Raw genomic sequence first — 20,515 nt, 5'->3', positions numbered from 1 at the left:
GCAAGAGTAGTATACTTATATCAGATACAATAAACTTTAAGTCAAAAACTACAAAAAGAGAAAAAGTGATTATATAATGATTAAGGGATTGACTCAACAGAATATAACATTTGTAAATATACATGTATCTAACACTGGAGCACCTTAATGTATAAAGCAATTACTATTAGATCTAAAGAAGAGCCAGGAGCCAGTGGCTCATACCTGTAATCCTAGCTACTCAGGAGGCAGAGATCAAGGGGATCATGGTTTGAAGCCAGCATGGGCAAATAGTCTATGAGACCCTATCTTGAAAAAAACTCATCACCAAAAAAAAGGGCAGTGGGGTGGTTCAAGGTGTAGATCCTGAGTTCAAGCCCCAGTACCACAAAATAAGTAAGTAAATAAATAAATAAATAAAGGAGAGATAGACTGTGATACAATAATAATGAGAGATTTCAACACTCCACTGTAAGTGATGGTCAGGTCACCCACACAGAAATAAAGAAATATTGGATTTAAACTACTCTCTAAACCAAATGGACCTAACAGATATTTACAGTACATGCCACCCTACTGCTGCAATATACACATTCTTCCTCAACAAATATGGAACATTTTCTAGACTAGATCATATGTAAGCCTACAAAACAAGCTTCAACAAAGTAAGAATACTGAAATAATTTCAAATATCTTTTCTGACCACAATGTTATAAAACCAGAAAAACAGAAGAAACTTCAGAAACTTCATAAATACTTTTAAGTATTTGTTTGCCCATGAACAACCAATGGTCAAAGAAGAAATTAAAAGGGAATTTAATAATTTCTTGAAAAGAACAGGGAAATACAATACACCAAAACCTATTATATATAACAAAAACAGTTCTAAGAAGGAAGTTCATAGCAACAATAGCTTTCATCCAAAAAATAAAAAGATCATAATTATATAACCTAATGTTGAACCTTAAGAAACTAGAAAAACAAGAACAGACTCAAACCAAAACTGGTAAAAGGAAGGTAATAATAAAGATCACGACAGAAATAAAAAACATAAAAAACCACAAAAGAGCCATGAAACAGCTCTTTTTTTGGGAAGAGATAAACAAAATTGGCAAACCTTTAGATAGACTAAACAAGGGGAAAAAAGACATATTGGGCTAATTGTGATGGTTCATATCTGTAATCCTAGCCATGTAGGAGGTGGAGATGGCAAGAATTGCAGTTTGAGACTAGCTTGAGCAAAAAGTTAGTGAGACCCCATTTATTCCATGTTCTATTGCATATAGGGTGACTATAGTTAACAATAATGTATGCCTGGAAGAGTGGATTTTGAATGTTCTTAGCATAAAGAAATGGTAAATGTTTGAAGTGATAGATATGCTAATCATTTTTATTGATCATTATATAACATATATATGTATTTGGCAGTATGGGCTTTGAACTCAGCACTTCTCACTTGCATGAGACTATCTACATTATCAATCTTCTGAATATTAATATGAGACAATGTGGGAGGTGGTATTAAATTATGGAGCTCTCAGAAAAGAATTCTATTGTATTGTAGAGAAAGATGTGGCGTCTGTAAGAAGAGTGGAAATGTTAAACTATCAAGAAACAAGCTTTATAGGACACTCCCAGCTGCATCTCTCTCCAATCTCAGTCCACTTGGTAAAGTTAGATTCCTATCTTCTTGGGCAAGTATATGACTAAAAGGGGCAATGGAAGGTTCTTCCCTAGAGCCTTCAGAGGAAATACAGCTCTAATAACATCTTGATTTTGGATTTCTAGGCTCTAGAACCAGGAGAGAATAAATTTGTTGTTTTAGGCCACACAGTTTGGGGTTATGGCAAACCTAGGAAAGTTATTAAATGTCTAATTTGGTTAATCTAAAGTTTATCTTGGCTATAATCTAGATTTCTTTGGGAAAAAAATTTCCTAAAAGCAACCAAAGCTTTGTTTTGTACCCATCTTTAAAAAAAAGTGGTAAAAAAGATACACAAAAACAAACATGATCATATACACATTTACATGTAGAACATGTTTGTAACAGTGAAACTACACTGTGGAACTCAGGGGAGGAAGGAAAAGAAAAGTTAATGACAGAGTCAACAACATTGAACTACATTGCATCTCTGTAGGTAGAGGACATAATGATATGTACTGAAAGCTACTGAATAATGGGGGCTGGGGTGGGAGGGAAGGGGTAAGGGAGAGTAACAGAGGAGGTTGAGCACTAGGGAGTTAATAATGAGAGTCAGGACTGTAAAATAGGTACAGTGTATATGGGGGTACTTGTGAGAGGAGGGAGGATGAAAGGAGGAGATGAAGGTGAGGGAATGTAGTTGATGGGGCTTCATTTACATATATGAAATAGAATAATGAAATCTCTTATAATTGCTTTAAGTGGGGCAGGGAGGGGTTGTGGGGGATGGCGGGGGCAATCTAAGCAATGTACAATGTAAGGCTATTCAAACTGTCCCAATTAATTTTCCCTGTATAACAAATATATGCTAATAAAACCAGAAAAAATTGTGGTAAAATACACATAAATAAATTTCATCATTTGAAAGTATACAATTAGTGACATTAAGCATATTCAAATGGTTGTTTCCACCCATTTTTAGTGAATTCAGTTTTAGTTGTGAGAATTTGCCAGTCAGGAAAGAGACAAGAGTTGACAAAGGCTAAGAGGAAACATAACTCATTCTCAAATTAATTCTTGACAGCATCTTGTGCTAATGGGGAGCATTTTCTGATCCCAGAAAAACTCAGTAAGATTTGCCTTGTCTATATTGAAATCATGATTAACCACAGGAAAAATAAGAGTTAACTGGAAGGCTAAAAGTAATTGCATCACTATTAGAAAAAAGGTCTCAAACTTCATTTTTACTGATAAGTACAGGTGTCTGAGACTCATTATGGAAGCCAGATGTTTCCCTATCTTTTATACTGTCTCAGGTGGTTAATGCAAACGCTTGTAGTTGTAATTACTAAAACCATAGGACAGAATAAAGCCTGGGCACTTCTAATTCTTTACCAATTCAACCTTTCTGTTTCTTGATCCCTCTTCCCTCAGCCCTGTATGTTTCCTGAGACATTTGTCAGAATTTGGAAATGTTACTCTCCTCCTACTTTTGAGAAAGTTTTCCTTAACACCTGACTCTAGGATGAGTTTTCAAAAAAAACCATCACTTGGTAAAAGTGTACCTAGTATAATACAGTAACCCCTCCCTTGACATTCAGGACCCCCCAGTGGATACCTGAAATCTCAAATAGTACAACCCTATATATACTGTTTTCCCTATAGATACTGTTGTTCTTATTATAGATCTTAGCAACCTCACCATATAATTTCCACAAGGAAGTACTTTACAGCTTCTCTTTGGAATATCTGAATTGCCAGCATCACTACTCTTGTGCTTTGGGGCCATCATTTGGTAAAATAAGAGTTACTTGAATACAAGCTCTGTGATACTGTGACAATTGGTCTGATAACCCAGATGACTGTTAAATGACTAAAAGGTAGGCAGTTTGTATAGGGTAGAAGTGCTAGACAAGGGGATGATTCACATCCCATGCAGGACCAAGTGGGACTACAAGTGACTTCAATTAAACTACTCAGAATAGTACACAATTTAAAACTTTTGACTGTTTTACTTCTGGACTTTTTAATATTTTTGGCCTGCAATGTGGGGAACTGAAATCGCAGAAAGTGAAATCCTGGATAATGGAGGACTACTGTATTCATTCAATAATCATGAGCAAAAGAAAAGATCACACTAGACAGTAAAGTCTCTTTTTCCTATGTTTGTTACAACTTGCTTAAATTTGGGAGAGGAATACATTAGAAAGACAAGCACCAATTGCAATTTTCTGTTTATTTTTTTTAGCAATTCGGTACTGGTATTTAGCAAAATACAACAAATGTTAACAAATTGCTATGTAATGTGGAAGACTTAATTCAAATTCACCCTTCCCAATTACCCTTTAATGAATTTCACCGTTAGTATTTTTATAGATGCAGAAAGTTCCCTGTCCTCTGTTATTGATTTGTGAAACAAAAGGTCTAGTTTCTTTCCCATGAATAATTATTAGAATATTCTAAGTTGAAGGGGTGGTTATTGAGTATACCCTTTTATTTAAAGGGCAATTAGTCTATCACCTAATTTAAAGGATGAAGAAGTCCAAACTTATTTAAGACCATAGACCCTGTTAGCGGGCAGGCTTAGAACTTACTTCTAAAAGTCTGAGATATTTTCTAAATACTTAAAATTTCAGTGTGTTGTAGAGAATAAGGATAGTCTGGAAAGTTTACAGCTAATCAACTACTTGATCTTTATCATTAGTCTGAGATAAAGGAAACCATTCTTTTGGAATTCCCTCTTATCTATATCCCTCATTTGAAACCAGTTAAGACGCCATCGACTACTAAGATGTATGTTGATAATTACCGAAGCGAGTTCAGGAACTGGCTTACATACTAGTAGTTACAAGTTCTCAAGAAAAACCACGGATTTATTTTATCCCACCTCAATTCCATCTATCATCTCCTTTGTACTCTCCACTTTAACATGAAGTACACAATGTGATTCTTCAAAGAATAGGATGAGTAACTTCATGTTCCAACTGGAACAATACAACACTCTTAACCATAAAATCGATTTTAATTGCGTCCAAATGCTGAGAATTACATTTTTTTGATACTTCACATTACTTTTCAATTTATGCTTTCGGGTATTCCCATGACTTAGAAAAAGGAAAAAAACCACACATATGTGTATACATGCATATGTACATACATGTATTTAAAAAGTCTTAAGTTGAAAAGGGTCAGAAAAGGGTAAGAAACCTATACAAAGTAGCCACAGGTGATCGATAACATTTCATGAAAGGAACATGGAAATAAATGTCCGCAAAAGGTATTTTTACGGATAATCTCTTATCACCACAAATATTAAAATGAAATTCAATTGTCATGGCAACTGATGGTTGTTCAGGTGGGACAAACATGTCCTTCTCTAAGTAGATGGATGCGCTTCATGGCAAGGCAGAGGTGATGGCGAGGAAGCTCGCAGTCCACAATCACGGGACAGCGGGAGGAAGAGGGAAGGCAGCCATCTCCACTCGTGATGCCCTGTCCCAACTCCTAAGCCTCATTCGTGAGCATCGTGTCTTGGGAGAAGGGATGCTAAGGCGACGTGAGGCAGACAGCCACCCTTCCTCAGCACCCGCTGACCAAGGAGCGGAGGCCAGCGGCAGAGGTGGGACAGGACCCCTCCCTCTTCCCCACGGCGGGCTCGGCCACCCACGCAGCTTTCCGAGCCACCTCTAGGTTCTCCCGCGCCTACAGTGGGGTGGCCAGGCGTGCTTAGCGCCCGCCACCTCGCTACCCCGCGCGCGGTGCAGAGTCGGCTCGCGGGAGGCGGCGGAGGAGCGACGCGGTACCAGGCTCGGCAGGAGATTTCTTCTGCCTGGGGCCCACCGAGGCGGCGATTCGTGCCTCGCGCGCACCCGCTCCGCGCTCGCTCAGCCAATCGGGCGCTACTCCCGCGCCCAGGAACGTTCCCGGCCCGCCTCAGCCTGGGCTGGCTCCTTCCCGCTCCCAGTACTTCGCCACCGAGCTCTCACTCCTCCCCTCACTCTCCACGAGTTGCAGGCCTCGGGGTGTAGCCCCGCCCCCGTCCCTGACTCCGCCCCCGCAACCTCCAGAGCGTGTGCTCCCCTCTTCCTCTCAGGCCCTTGCCATCTGGGCGTCTTGGGTCTCGGGCCGCGCAGAGCCGCCGGCTCTCTGTGGCCTCGCTCCGACGCCTCCGCGCGCTCTCCCGGTGCGGCCACCGCGTTTCATCCCCGCAACCTCTCTCCGGCTTGCCTTTCCCAGGCGGAACGCGGGCTCGCGCGCCCCGACTCCGCCCCCTCCGCGGACCCGCGCTCTCCTGGAGTGGCCTCTCCCCCACGCAGGCCACCCGGCGCTCCGCCGCCCCCCCCCCCAAACTCCCGCCCCCCGGCCTGCTCGCCTCGCGCTCCCCGGCCGCCCTCGCTCTCGCGCTCTCTGAGGCGAGCGCGCTCCCGGCCCGCGCGCTCCGGGCTCCGACTTCTCCCGGCTCCTGTCAGTGCGGTGACTGCGCTGGGAAACATGGCGACCGAAGGAATGATCCTCACGAACCACGACCATCAAATCCGCGTCGGAGTCCTCACAGGTAACCGGAGGGGACGAGGTCCGGGACCGCTGTGGCCACTGTGCCTGACTTGCTTGACGCCTGTGAGGTGGCCCTTCTTTGCGGCTCTCGGGAAGAGGGAAGGCTGAGGAGGGGGGACCAGAGGGGAATGCATTTTACAACCGTTGAGAGCTGCTGGAGGTTGGGGTGTTCCCGCGTGTTCCCCCGGGAGCTGGGGCAGGCCCCGTGCGGTGTCAGGCCGCAGCGACTTCGCAGCCGAAGTCCCTGTCCCCCGGGGACTGAGGGGCCGGTGCGGCGGGCGCTGCGGGGCTCCGCGCGGCCGGTGCGGGCGGCGGGATCCCGGCTCCGCAGTCGGAAGCTCGCCACTGCGGGTTGCTGGGCGCATCCTCCGCTAACGCTCTGGAGACGGGGGGATCCCAGCGCCACCCCTTCTTCTCCCCTGCCCCTCCCGGCGCCCCACGCTGCTCGAGTCGCGCTTGCCCCGGGCTCGGGCCGGACACGACTCGGGTGTTCGCCGGCCGAAACTCTACTCCACCTCCTGCCGCCCCTTGGCGGGCCGGGTATCCCCCTCAGCCACCCAAGGGCCACCCCTCGCTCCCCCGGGAGCTGGGGCTTGGGATTGCATCCGGACCCCGAAAGTGTCTGCCCTCCGCCTTTCCCAGCAAAGGGCCCTCTGCCTGCTCTTCCTTTCCTGGGCGAGGACCAGCTGCAGCCCTTGTCACTTGAGAGGAAAGGATTTCCCTACTCGGGCTCCTGTCGCCCCCGCCCTCCCAGGACCCCCCCTCCCCCCTTCCACCCCTACCCCTCGATGGGCCCCAGGCTGGCGAGGAGCGCACTTTCCCGGGTCGCGTTTCCCTCCCTCGCCAAAGTCGTGTGTGCTCTGCTTGTCTGATTCCCTTGCGTTGTGTTTGTGTAATATCCCCGAGTTTGGCTGGCTATAAGTAGCTGCTGCAGGGCACGACTTGCAAGATGAATAGCAGGCCGGTTTGTAGAGGTTTCTTGCTGTGGTTCTGTAGTTGCCAACGTTTGTGTGTAATGGAGTGGCGAGGCGGGGGTTAAAGAATTTTATTTGGAAGCTGAGGGCTTAGTTTGGAGTGAAGGAAATCCAAGACTCACTGATGTGATTTCGGAAAAAGAAGCAGTGTAGATGGGAATCCTAGTGTCCCTCTTACTTTTTCTTTAAATTTTTTTCCTTGTCAAATTCTGACAGGTTGAGACTGTACCCGAAAAGGGACTAAATTGAATGAGACTTGCTTGTATTACCAGGTAGGAAAACAAAACAAAAAAAACCTCCGAGATTGCTAGTAGATAGGGAATACAATGCTTAATTAAGCTGTTGGGTTTTATGAAAAGAGGATACCCACTATCCCCTTTCTCTCCTTCTCCCTCTCTCAACTAGATTGCCTTTCTGTGGTATTCTTTGCAGATATTTACAGCAATTTATTGGATTTTTCCTATTGAAAGCCCCTGAGATACAGAAACTAGTAAACCAAATGCATGGAAGAGAAACTACCCCCCCCCCCAATCAGATGCAGAATTTTGGTGCTGAAACTGTTTCCTTGTGTGAAGATTTAGTTGTATCTCCAAATTGTTGAAGTTGACATTGCTGATTTTCAAAGAATCTGAGCATGGGATGTAAAAGTGTATACCTTATATTAGCCCTTAACTTGCACTTTAAATTCTAGCCATCTCTTGAAAATAGAATAGCAAAAGTGAAGTTTTATGGAAACCAAAATATGTCAGCTGTCTATGGAGAGGAAAGGCCATAAGTGTTTAAAAGTTAAGCTATAGAGATTTTTTAAAGAGAACATTTATTACTTATTTAAGCATTCCCTAATAATTTACAGAATCATTTTACCTTGGTCAAGTGACATAGTACACGTTGTACAGAGTACTTTGAAAGATACAGCCCTTACCTGGTGTAACTACAGTCCAATAGGGATAACATTGATAAGCAAATAACTGAAGAAATAATTATTGTACAAAAGTTGTCAAAATATGTTACTTCTGCATTTGGGGCCTAAATGCAAAAGGAATTCTGTACTTACATGGATTGATAGCAAATATGACTACCTGAAGGGAGAATTTTGTACATTTAATAGGGTCAAGAAGAAACTGGCATTGTTATGGGGAGTTGAAAGTCAGTGGCAACCTTATAAATAAATATGTAGTTGAGGATCAGGCTCTTGAGCAGAATAAAAATGCAATGGAAAGGCTTTTCAAAAAGCCCAGGTGGAAGAGGTAGGTGGCATAATGTCAAGGAGAAAAGACAACTTTGGCAGTGGAATTAAAGACAATTTAGAGAAGCTTGCGTGAGAATAAAGTACAGTTGTGGGGGCCGGGGGGTATAGAACCAGGAATAAGGATGTAATTGAATAAAGAATAAAAAGGAACCTGCAAATTTGGAAGTGGTACCAGAGGGCAATAGCAGTTCATGAAAAAATAGGTATTTAAGGCAAATAGTGCTGAGGATTTTTTTCTTGAAAAGTTACTGACAAAAATATAGTTTTATTTACTACAATGGAGCTTAAAAGCTTGGAGAAGAATCAGGAAAAGAGCACTAGCTGTCAGTTTGTGAATAGTGGATTTTATTATAAACAACTTAATTTCTATGGTCTTGACATTTCATGTGAAATGAAATTTTTCATTTTTTTTACATTTTGAAAAAACCCTACAATAGTGAAGTTTTTTGTGTAGTTTTAGAATGTCATGTGTTACAATTTTATATGTAAAATTATTCTTTACTGAACTTAAGTTCCAAACTTCAGAAAATAAAGAGGTCACACTTGAACTGTGAGTGTTACAAATTATAGTGTGTGGGTGCCCACTTCTTTTTTTTGAGACATGGTCTCATTTTGTAGCCTAGGCTGTCCTTGAACTTGATACCCTCCTGCCTCAGCATCTGGAGTGCTGGGATTACAGGTACATGCCACGAAAACTGGCTATTTTGCATCTTTCTTAAAGGTGGAGTGCTGGTTTTATAAAATCTTCTTGGTGCTGGCCATGTTAGTACAGGCCAGCTTGGCTTACATAGGGAAGACCCTGTTCAAAAGAAAAAAAATTCTCCTGGCATGCTTCACAATAGTTACTTTAAACATTTTATCTAACTATTTTACAAAGGTGATGGAAAAAAGTATGGTCTTTTCACATACACATTTGACAATGTGTTTGATAATATTTCCATGTAATTGTATTGTCATTTTCTTAAATCCTTAATTGACTTGTTTGTGATGTTTTTGATTACCTGTCAAGAGGTAGTATTTGTTCTTTGAAACTTTTTATCCTGTAGATATTTTTATTATCTTCATTTCAGTTACAAATTTGGCAGTTATAGTAGTCTATGAAACTCCTCAACATGTGAATTAATTGTCTTAAAAATTTGAAAGAAAGGGAAATACTTAGCAAAGGCATTTTGTTTTTGCTTGACTATCTTGAATAATTTAGGACTTAGCAGGTTATGTTAATTAATGAAACATACATGTTTAACTTATACTCATATTTAATTAGGAAAATGAAGACATGTATGTATATGAAAATAGGTTGTATATGTTTAAGATTATTATTCATTTCTAAGAACAATATTTTTATTAGTAGGCATCTTATATTAATTTCCCAGAGGTGAAGGTTATATGGTTTTTGGTTACCTAAGGTCTAGTTTTTAAAATTTCTGTTTTTAATGCTCTTTACTTGCATTACTATTTGTAGAAGACTCTACAGATAATTTGATAATGAATAATGCAGGGCAAAAAACAAGTATCTGCTGCTTCAAAACTAAAGACAAGATGTAGGACAGATGTAGAATTTTTTTTTAACAGCTTCAGTAGTAATTATTGTCAGTTAAACATTTTATCTAAATATTTTACAAAGGTGAGGAAAAAAGTATGGTCTTTTCACATACACATTTGACAATTACATAGCACGCTTACTATATTTTGAATGTTTCTTTACATGTATTTTTTTCTATTTTGAAAGAAGTTCTTTATCAAGGCAGCAGAGTAGTCCTATCATTATAAAAGCTCTATAGAAATATTATCAGGAAAATAATGAATATAATATAATAAAAAGTTCTGTATAATATAGAATCATATATTTTATGTTCCATCAGGTATTCCATATCTTTGGAAGCCACTGCTAATGTTTGGTACCAAGATACTTAGCTAAATGATAATCTCTTACCTAAATTTTCACTAGGAGTGGTATGAGTAAGAAAAAGATGCGCATTTTTTTTTCTTTTATTATTCATATGTGCATACAAAGCTTGGGTCATTTCTCCCCCCTGCCCCCACCCCCTCCCTTACCACCCACTCTACCCCCTCCTTCTCCCCCCCTCAATACCCAGCAGAAACTATTTTGCCCTTATTTCTAATTTTGTTGTAGAGAGAGTATAAGCAATAATAGGAAGGAACAAGGGTTTTTGCTGGTTGAGATAAAGATAGCTATACAGGGCATTGACTCACATTGATTTCCTGTGCATGGGTGTTATCTTCTAGGTTAATTCTTCTTTTTTTTTTTTTTCATTTTTCTTTTATTATTCATATGTGCATACAAGGCTTGGTTCATTTCTCCCCCCTGCCCCCACCCCCTCCCTTACCACCCACTCCACCCCCTCCCACTCCCCCCCTCAATACCCAGCAGAAACTATTTTGCCCTTATCTCTAATTTTGTTGTAGATAGAGTATAAGCAATAATAGGAAGGAACAAGGGGTTTTGCTGGTTGAGATACAGGGCATTGACTCACATTGATTTCCTGTGCGTGGGTGTTACCTTCTAGGTTAATTCTTTTTGATCTAACCTTTTCTCTAGTTCCTGGTCCCCTTTTCCTATTGGCCTCAGTTGCTTTAAGGTATCTGCTTTAGTTTCTCTGTGTTGAGGGCAACAAATGCTAGCTAATTTTTTAGGTGTCTTACCTATCCTCACCCCTCCCTTGTGTGCTCTCGCTTTTATCATGTGCTCATAGTCCAGTCCCCTTGTTGTGTTTGCCCTTGATCTAATGTCCACATATGAGGGAGAACATACGATTTTTGGTCTTTTGGGCCAGGCTAACCTCACTCAGAATGATGTTCTCCAATTCCATCCATTTACCAGTGAATGATAACATTTCGTTCTTCTTCATGGCTGCATAGAATTCCATTGTATATAGATACCACATTTTCTTGATCCATTCGTCAGTGGTGGGGCATCTTGGCTGTTTGCATAACTTGGCTATTGTGAATAGTGCCGCAATAAACATGGATGTGCAGGTGCCTCTGGAGTAAGTCTTTTGGGTATATCCTCAAGAGTGGTATTACTGTATCAAATGGTAGATTGATGTCTAGCTTTTTAAGTAGCCTCCAAATTTATTTCCAGAGTGGTTGTACTAGTCTACATTCCCACCAACAGTGTAAGAGGGTTCCTTTTTCCCCGCATCCTCGCCAACACCTGTTGGTGGTGGTGTTGCTGATGATGGCTATTCTAACAGGGGTTAGGTGGAATCTTAGCGTGGTTTTAATTTGCATTTCCTTTATGGCTAGAGATGGTGAGCAATTTTTCATGTGTTTTCTGGCCATTTGAATTTCTTCTTTTGAGAAAGTTCTGTTCACTTGCCCATTTCTTTATTGGTTCATTAGTTTTGGGAGAATTTAGTTTTTTGAGTTCCCTATATATTCTGGTTATCAGTCCTTTGTCAGATGTATAGTTGGCAAATATTTTCTCCCACTCTGTGGGTGTTCTCTTCAGTTTAGAGACCCTTTCTTCTGATGAACAGAAGCTTTTTAGCTTTATGAGGTCCCATTTATCTATGCTATCTCTTAGTTGCTGTGCTGCTGGGGTTTCACTGAGAAAGTTCTTACCTATACCTACTAACTCCAGAGTATTTCCTACTCTTTCCTGTATCAACTTAAGAGTTTGGGGTCTGGTATTAAGATCCTTGATCCATTTTGAGTTAATCTTGGTATAGGGTGATATACATGGATCTAGTTTCAGTTTTTTGCAGACTGCTAACCAGTTTTCCCAGCAGTTTTTGTTGAAGAGGCTGCTATTTCTCCATCGTATATTTTTAGCTCCTTTGTCAAAGATAAGTTGCTTATAGTTGTGTGGCTTCATATCTGGGTCCTCTATTCTGTTCCACTGGTCTTCATGTCTGTTTTTGTACCAGTACCATGCTGTTTTTATTGTTATTGCTTTGTAATATAGTTTGAAGTCAGGTATTGTGATACCTCCTGCATTGTTCTTTTGACTGAGTATTGCCTTGGCTATTCGTGGCCTCTTGTGTTTCCATATAAATTTCACGGTAGATTTTTCAATCTCTTTAATGAATGTCATTGGAATTTTGATGGGAATTGCATTAAACATGTAGATTACTTTTGGGAGTATCGACATTTTTACTATGTTGATTCTACCAATCCATGAGCATGGGAGATCTCTCCACTTTCTATAGTCTTCCTCAATCTCTTTCTTCAGAAGTGTATAGTTTTCCTTGTAGAGGTCTTTCACATCTTTTGTTAGGTTTTCACCTAGGTATTTGATTTTTTTTGAGGCTATTGTAAATGGAATTGTTTTCATACATTCTTTTTCCGTTTGTTCATTGTTAGTGTATAGAAATGCTAATGATTTTTCTATGTTGATTTTATATCCTGCTACCTTGCTATAGCTATTGATGATGTCTAGAAGCTTCTGAGTAGAGTTTTTTGGGTCTTTAAGGTATAGGATCATGTCGTCTGCAAATAGGGATATTTTGACAGTTTCTTTACCTATTTGTATTCCTTTTATTCCTTCTTCTTGCCTAATTGCTCTGGCTAGGAATTCCAGTACTATGTTGAATAGGAGTGGAGATAGTGGGTATCCTTGTCTGGTTCCTGATTTTAGAGGGAATGGTTTCAGTTTTTCTCCGTTAAGTATATTGCTGGCTGTAGGTTTGTCATATATAGCTTTCATAATGTTGAGGAACTTTCCTTCTATTCCTAGTTTTCTTAGAGCTTTTATCATGAAATGATGTTGGATCTTATCAAAGGCTTTTTCTGCAAAAGATGCACATTTTTAAGAAAGAGCTTTTGTTTTTGAGTAGGGGCGCTTATGTAGCCTAGGCTGACTTTGAAGTTGTGATCCTCCTGCCTGAGCCTCTTCAGTGCTGGGATTACACATATGTACCACCATGCCCCGCTAGGAAAGGGCATTGTAATATACACTTTTAATGTACTAGGCTGTAGATGTGAAATCAGAAAGAGATATTGGAACACATTTAAACCTGATAGGGAAGATCAAAGACTAATTGCAAATTAGAACTTCAAAAATATTAATTACATGTAGATAATATCTCAGTCATTCATAAATGGTGATTCAGAATATTCAAAAACCAAGTTCTAATCCAAGGAGATGCTACTGTTACAACTCTGAATGTGTTTAAGTATTTATTTCCTTATAACTCTGGAAATGTTCAAGAATGTATTTTATTTCTCAAATTTATCCTGGTACATCATGTGCCAATATACTTTTATTTTTCTTTTCTTCATTTTTTGTGTCTTTCTGGAGCCTTGCACATGCTAGGCAAGCTATTCCCATTGAACTATACCCAACCCCTTTATCATTATTATTATTTTTGCAGTATTGGGGTTTGTACTCAGGGCCTTACATTTGCTAAGCAGGTGCTCTGCCATTTGGGCCACTCTCTCAATCCTTTTTGCACTGGTTATTTTTGAGATAAGGTCTCACTTTATGCCCAGGCTGGCTTGGACTGTGATCCTCCTATTTATGTTTTCCTGTATAGCTAGGATAATAAGCATATGTCACTGCACTCAGATATTGTTTGAGATGGGGGTCTCATGAACATTTCACCCGGGTTGGCTTTGAACCGTGATCCTCCCAATCTCAGCCTTCCAAGTAGCTAGAATTGAGCCAGCATGTTCAGCTCCCAATATTATTTTCTGAAAATCCATTTATATAAAGATAAATCAGTATATCTTTGTTTTGAGAACAAATGTTGTCATTAATAAGCAAATCACTATTGCAAACAAAACCTAAATCCTACCAAACGGGATTGTGTGTTTTGGCATTTACCTTTTTTTTGTTTGTTTTATTGGCTATACTGGAGTTTGAACTCAGGGCCTTGTGCTTGCTAGGCAAGCTCTCTACCACTTGAGCCATACTCCTAACCCATTTTTCTTTAGTTATTTTTCAGTCTTGGCCAAGGCTGGTCCTTGTACTGCAGTTCTCCCACTTCTCTCTCCTGTGTAGCTGGTATTACAGTCATTTACCACTTGCACAACTTGTAACACCATGTCCTGCTTGTTCTTTGAGATAGGGTCTGTAACTTTTTGCCTGGGCTGGCCTCAAACTGCCTTGCTCCTATCTCTGCCTCTCAAGTAGCTGGGATTATAGGTAGCAGCCATGGCACCTGGCAATACTATTACTATTCTTAAAAAGAAGGCTACTTATCATCTAGATTTTTTAAAATAAATTTTTGGTTAGAAGTAATGTATTAGAGAATTACATGTTTATTTAGAGTAGGAAAATGCTTAATTTCTAATATACTTAATACTATCAATATTGGCCAAAGACTTTATTGGTTGTTACATAGTAAGAGTTTTAACTATATTAAAAACACATATTTCATAATTTGACTTCAGAATGAGTATGTAGTGGAGATCCAGCAGTATGCTATTGGGGAGGAAGTGATGAATAAGAGTCTATTTTTACTCTTACTGGTGATAGATTCCTGGATAAGTTGAACGGTGTGCTTTTTTGGAAGTCAGTAAAACAGATAAAATCTATACTTTGCTTCTGTAAATAGGATTGGAGAACAATGAAGTATATTTGGAATTTGAGATGTTAAAAAAAGAAATCTTGAAAACAAAAGTAATGTAACCACAGGTAATTTCTTCCTTTGCATCTGGACAGAGAACAAAATACCAAGGACTAACGAAAGATTACTTAACCTGGATAAAAGTAATTGGAATTGTAGTGAATATAAATAGCATGCACTCCTATATTTATTAAACCAAATTTTTGAATGATTTTTCAAAAAACAAAAATGTCTAATATTGCCAAATAGAAATTCTATCCAGATTGTTTAAAGAATTCACAAATTGATTTATTTAATTGATTAATTTTAACTAAGTAGAACTGGAAAATTGTCATAATTAACATGGACAACTCTAGGAGCTTGCGCAGTGGCTTATGCTGATATTTTCAGGTACTTGGGAGGCAGAAATTGGGAGGATTATATTGGAGGCCAGCCGGGGCAAAAAGTTAGTAAGACTCTCCCCCACCCACCCAGGGAGGTTTTAGATCCAGGTCCAAGGCTTCCCCAGGGCAAAAACATGAGACCCTATATGAAAAGTAAAGTGGAGAAAAACCAGGTCTGGGCATGGCATAAGTGGTAAAGAACCTGCCTAAGAAGTGTGAGGCCCTAAATTCAAACCCAAGAGCTGTCTGAAAAGAAATTAACAACTTTCACAGTAGTTTTGCTAGTATTTTTGCATTTTGAAAGAGTAGGATTCAATCTACTGTACTTAAAAAAATTCTTAGTTTGAAAAGTAATATAACAAGGAAATGAGTTGTGAAAAAAGTATTACCATATTATTTGCCCTTTCTTTTAAAACTGGGGTACATGGTGTTGCATCAGGGGATACTCTTAAGGCTTCAACTGTAAGCTGTGAGAACAAGTCATACTTTTTCAAGTATCAATTTTACTTTAGAATGTGCAATTTAAATTTCTTTTATATCAAGGTAAGAAAATTAGGCCTTAAGTAAATTAGGAAATAGAGAGTAGAATTCACATGAGCACTTAAAATAAAATTGGAAACTTCAAAGAAATTTCAGGTGAACCAATTATGACTCCAGACCTTGTAATTCTTTTCTTTTATTGGTACCTTGATTAAAAAAGAATTTAAGGAGTATAGAGTCATAGGATGTTGGAAGACCCACATTTAATCTGGTTAAATCTTATACCCTTGTGCGTATAATTTAAACGTTTCTCTTAGTTTTTCTCTCCACTACAAGGAAGGAATCTTTCTGTAAGATTTATAGGAGGCTCTCAAGAGAGCCTTTAGCATTATGAACAGCTGAAAAAAAGAAATACAGGATGTTAGACTAAGTTTTTTCTGTTATAATGAGAGTAATTATGAGAAGGGAGATTATACATGAAAATGCAAGAGAATAAGAAATGGAAAGAAAGATAAATTTTCTGAGATTTTTTTCTATAATTATAAACCAAAGGGAAATTTTTAGATTTTTTTTGTTTAGAATATTTTTGTTACTAATAGTTTCAGTTTTATACTTAGTTTCAGAATCAACTCAGCCTCCTAAATAAAAATCTTTCCTAGGAATTACTCTCTTCAGTGATGTCTTTCTTATTTTACTACAGTGTTTATAAATATTGTCTGTATGTTTGGGAGACTGCATAGTCATTTAACCTCTCTGAATTTCAATTTCCTTCTCCAAAATCAGGATGGTATTTTACAGTTTTAAGAACTGAGACAATGTGAAAATGCCTAACATGTATAATGTATGCCTAACTCAAAATAGATATTCAGTAATCTTTAGTTCCTTTCCTTTGTATATTGCTTCAGAGCAATTTGCTAGCAGTTTCATGTGTACATATCCTTTTCAAAGTAGATTTTAAAGTTCTTAAAACAGGTGATTCTGTTCTTTGTTTTATGCACTATTTTCTTTTGTCATATCACTTACTAATGTAGTAATTGCATAGAAAGTGTTTAATAAAAAATGAGTGGTATAGAATTTATGTAGCATTTTAGAAAGCAGCTACCCAGTAACATTCACATAAACCAAAACTTAGCTGTTATACTAAAATGACAGTTTAGGGTAAATGGAATAGAGTTGAGTGTATTTTAAAAGCTCAATATTCCTGGTAACAGGATGATATTAATAAAGCTGTGTTTTTTGCAATGTTTTATAATTTCAAAATTCATAGATTGCTTTAGTTGGTGGGCATAATTTACATGAGGATTATTTTAGAGCAATAGACTTTGATATCATCTTAAAAACTGACCAGCTGAAATTAAAGGTAAAGAAAATCTGAAATTCTGTTTAAAATTAAAAAAAATTTTACATTTGAATTATACCATACATTATGAAATTCTGTTATGTTGAAGTTTAATTCTGCTGATCAAAATAGCACCTCTACCACTTAAAAGACATTCAGTCACATTTTATTGTAGTGTCCTTAGCTTTAAATGGGTATAATTATGCTTACCTTGTTAGATTAACATGAGGAACAAATGACATAATGCATTCAACATTCAATGCCTATTATATGGTAGGCCTTCTGCTAAGTGAGGGGTACAGTAATCAACAAGGTGGACTTAGTCCTTACTTTCTCGGAGCTTAGCATGAAAATACTCAGTCAAGTTGGAAAGCAGCAAACTCGTGCTTCATTTATGTTGCATTTTAAGGAATAAAGTAGTTATATTTTCTTTTTAAATAAATAACTATAAACTTCAAAGCTTGATTTGTTTTCACATCAAGTCATTTTTGATACAAATTTTTAGATTGCTATACATTTCCTTCTGTCTAAGATAGATATTGAACATTATTTTTTGTTTAATATGATTTAACTAACTATAATTAACATTTATTGGGCACTTATATGTTCTATTTATGTTAAGTGCTTTGATTATGTTATTTAATCCTTACAACTTTCATAAAGTACTATCTTATTTTATACTGCCTGAGGAGTAGATAGGTTAAGTAATTTGTTTAGAATTATACCAGTGGTAGTGCCAGGATTCAAGCACGAGTGTGACTAGTCTTTTAGCAGTTATATTTCATTATATTTCTGTATTCTTTTTAAAATACTTGTTACTGTGGGGTGTGATGGCAAATTCTATAAATGTACTAATGTATTTGCTTTTCAGTTAGGACTTTACACACTTGATTTTGCTCTTTTTGTTTCAAATCTACCATTTCCTTAGGAAGCATATATTAAATCCTTGCTAAGAATTATATATGATATTACATTCAGTTAGACCTGAAGTAAGCATCTAAAAAATAAGTATTTTCACTTTTGGGCTTAGGGACTCAGAGTATGAAAACTGCTATAATAAATGGTTTTATGTATTTCTTTGTACTTGTGATTTCAGGATCGTGACTAATTGTGTTTGCTTGGTGTTGAAATGTTAATAAAAAATGAAGAAATTTGTTAAAGGGAGAAAACAAGTACAATGTAATCTAGGTGCTAAGTAGAAAGTAAGTTTAAGAAAGTTTCTCTATATACTTTTTTTAAACATTAAGAAAAAATTACACTTAAATGGATGATCTTTAGAGTCTAATTTTAATAGGTAAGAACTATTGAGTATCTTGTAAATACTCAATAGTATTGTACTGTACTGAGTACAGTAAATCCTATTTTCAGACATCAAAAAAATGAAACATTTCAATGATATGAGCCCTTCCTCTAACCAATTAAAAGTTAGTACTGAACATTTGGATTCTAATGGAAACCTAAAAAATTATGCTTTAGTAAAATTAATATCCACATGGTAGAAGTTTCATTTGAATTAAATTGCAAATGAGAAATTTCCTAAATTCTTATGTCATGTTCTTAATTAGTTTAAAAAACTTACTAAAGTATATTTGTGTGTTGTAAAAAAAAAGTAATAATACAGAATGGTAAACTATTAAATTATTGCACATCACCTTTCTTCTCCAATCTCTCTCTCTAGTGTTACCCCTTTTAAAGTTTTTGTTTTTGTTTATTCTTTTTTATGTATATTTGTATATGAGTATGAACAATCATACAACACATCAGAGTTTGCAAATTGATGGACCACTGCCATAATTGACAAGTACACATGTTTTGTTAGGCCCATACTGTGCTTTTAGAAAAAGTGTTAGTTTCTAACATTAAAAACACCCCCACACATTTCATATGAAACTCTAAAGATTCAGCAACATTACCACTGTTTTCTCACTTGACAATAGTTGGTTAGAGTGACTGTCTCCTTGAGTTAGGGCATGCATTTATCATTTCCCATATTTCCCACTTAACCTATGTATATCGTTTGCATTACCCTTGTAAACATTGGAGTTTGAGAATACATAGTATTTTGTTCCTCTCTTCCTTCCTCCCTGCTCCTATGACATTTTTTTGGACATCTTTTCAAGTTTATGAAAATAATAATAGTTAACGTCATTGGGAGCTTACTAAGTGTAAAATACTTTCTTAAGGCTGTTACAGAGCCAATAAATTCATTTAATCATCATGATCATCTTAGCCCTATCACCATTTTACAGTTGAGGAAAGTGTAGCCAAGATTGATAAGTAACTTACTCAAGTTACTGCAATAAGAAACTAAGCTACAAATTGAATCATGTAGTCCATCCCTAGAGTGTAAGCTCTTACACTATATTATACTCTTCTTGGCATGTATTTTTTTTCATATAGATCTTTAAAGAAGTTCATATACAGCTGTCTTTTGAATGATGCTATTTTATTACATCATAGGTTATTTTATATTTAATCAGTCCCTAATTGATGGACATTGAGGTTTCTAATTTTTTTTATGATAAATGTTGTAGATGGTAATATACATTTAATATTACATGTGTTTGAGTTTTTTAAAAATGTATAATTAATTACTGTAAGTAGAATTTTTGGAATGAGGGTATATGAATTTTAAAATTTTGATAGTAATTGCTAACTTGTCTTCTAAACAGGATGTAACAATTAATATTCCTACTTTTATTATTAGATTTTTAATATTTATATGTTATTTTGAGGTATATCTCTTTCTTGAATTGTATAGATGGATTAAAACCCTTTTATTGCAAATGAAAGACACTGAATTAAAAAATGAACTTAAGTGAAAAGAGGAACTTATTAATTTATGTAACTACAGAGCGTAGAGGAGGAGCTGACTTTAGGAACTTAAAGTGAACAGGGAATTACTGTAATCATGGGACCTTATTCTCCATTTCAGTGCTGTTTTCTTAGTATGTTGCAGGCTGTCTTCCTTCTTATAGTGATAATTGGGAGGGAAGGGGCAGTTTGGGAAATTAGAGGAATGGACAATTTCAGGCTTTTCTCTTTCCAAGTAGTGAGTCCAGAGGAAATACTTTCTTCTCAATGACATTTTATATATAATTTCAGAATGCTCCTTCACCTGGCTTGATTCATATGTCTGTGTTTAGACTAATCATTTGAGTAAGAGGGGTGAGGACTTTGGCCAAGCCAGCATCCTATGTCAGTCTTTAGCAGTGGGACATTAAAGTAGCTTTACCAGAATCATGTAGAGAAGAGTATCTTAGTCTTCTTGGGAGGTAATAACAAAATACCTTAGAGTGAGTAATTTATAAAGAGCAGAAACTTATTTTATATAGTTCTGGAGGCTAGGAAGTTGAAATCAAGGTGCTAGCAGATTTAGTGT

The 20,515-nt window shown here is 37.7% G+C and overlaps 1 protein-coding gene across 17 annotated transcripts in view; it reads left to right on the top strand.

The window, feature by feature from the left end:
• The first annotated feature begins 5,706 nt into the window (after positions 1-5,706).
• Gphn (gephyrin) overlaps positions 5,707-20,515 on the top strand; it is a 571,921-nt gene continuing 557,112 nt past the window's right edge. For 6 of the 17 annotated variants that reach the window (XM_074067755.1, XM_074067758.1, XM_074067752.1 and 3 more), the window contains exon 1: positions 5,708-6,176. In XM_074067755.1, coding sequence (XP_073923856.1) covers positions 6,113-6,176 — 64 coding nt within the window. In that variant the 5' untranslated portion in view covers positions 5,708-6,112. Of the gene's footprint in view, positions 6,177-20,515 lie in introns of all 17 variants that reach the window. The other 11 variants (XM_074067760.1, XM_074067759.1, XM_074067765.1 and 8 more) reach the window with 4 other exon arrangements.

This window comes from Castor canadensis, chromosome 3 (genome assembly GCF_047511655.1).
Source record: "Castor canadensis chromosome 3, mCasCan1.hap1v2, whole genome shotgun sequence".
NCBI classification, from domain to species: Eukaryota; Metazoa; Chordata; class Mammalia; order Rodentia; family Castoridae; genus Castor; species Castor canadensis.
The sequence above is the reverse complement of the archived record's forward strand: the minus strand, read 5'-3'. Positions and strand labels throughout refer to the sequence as shown.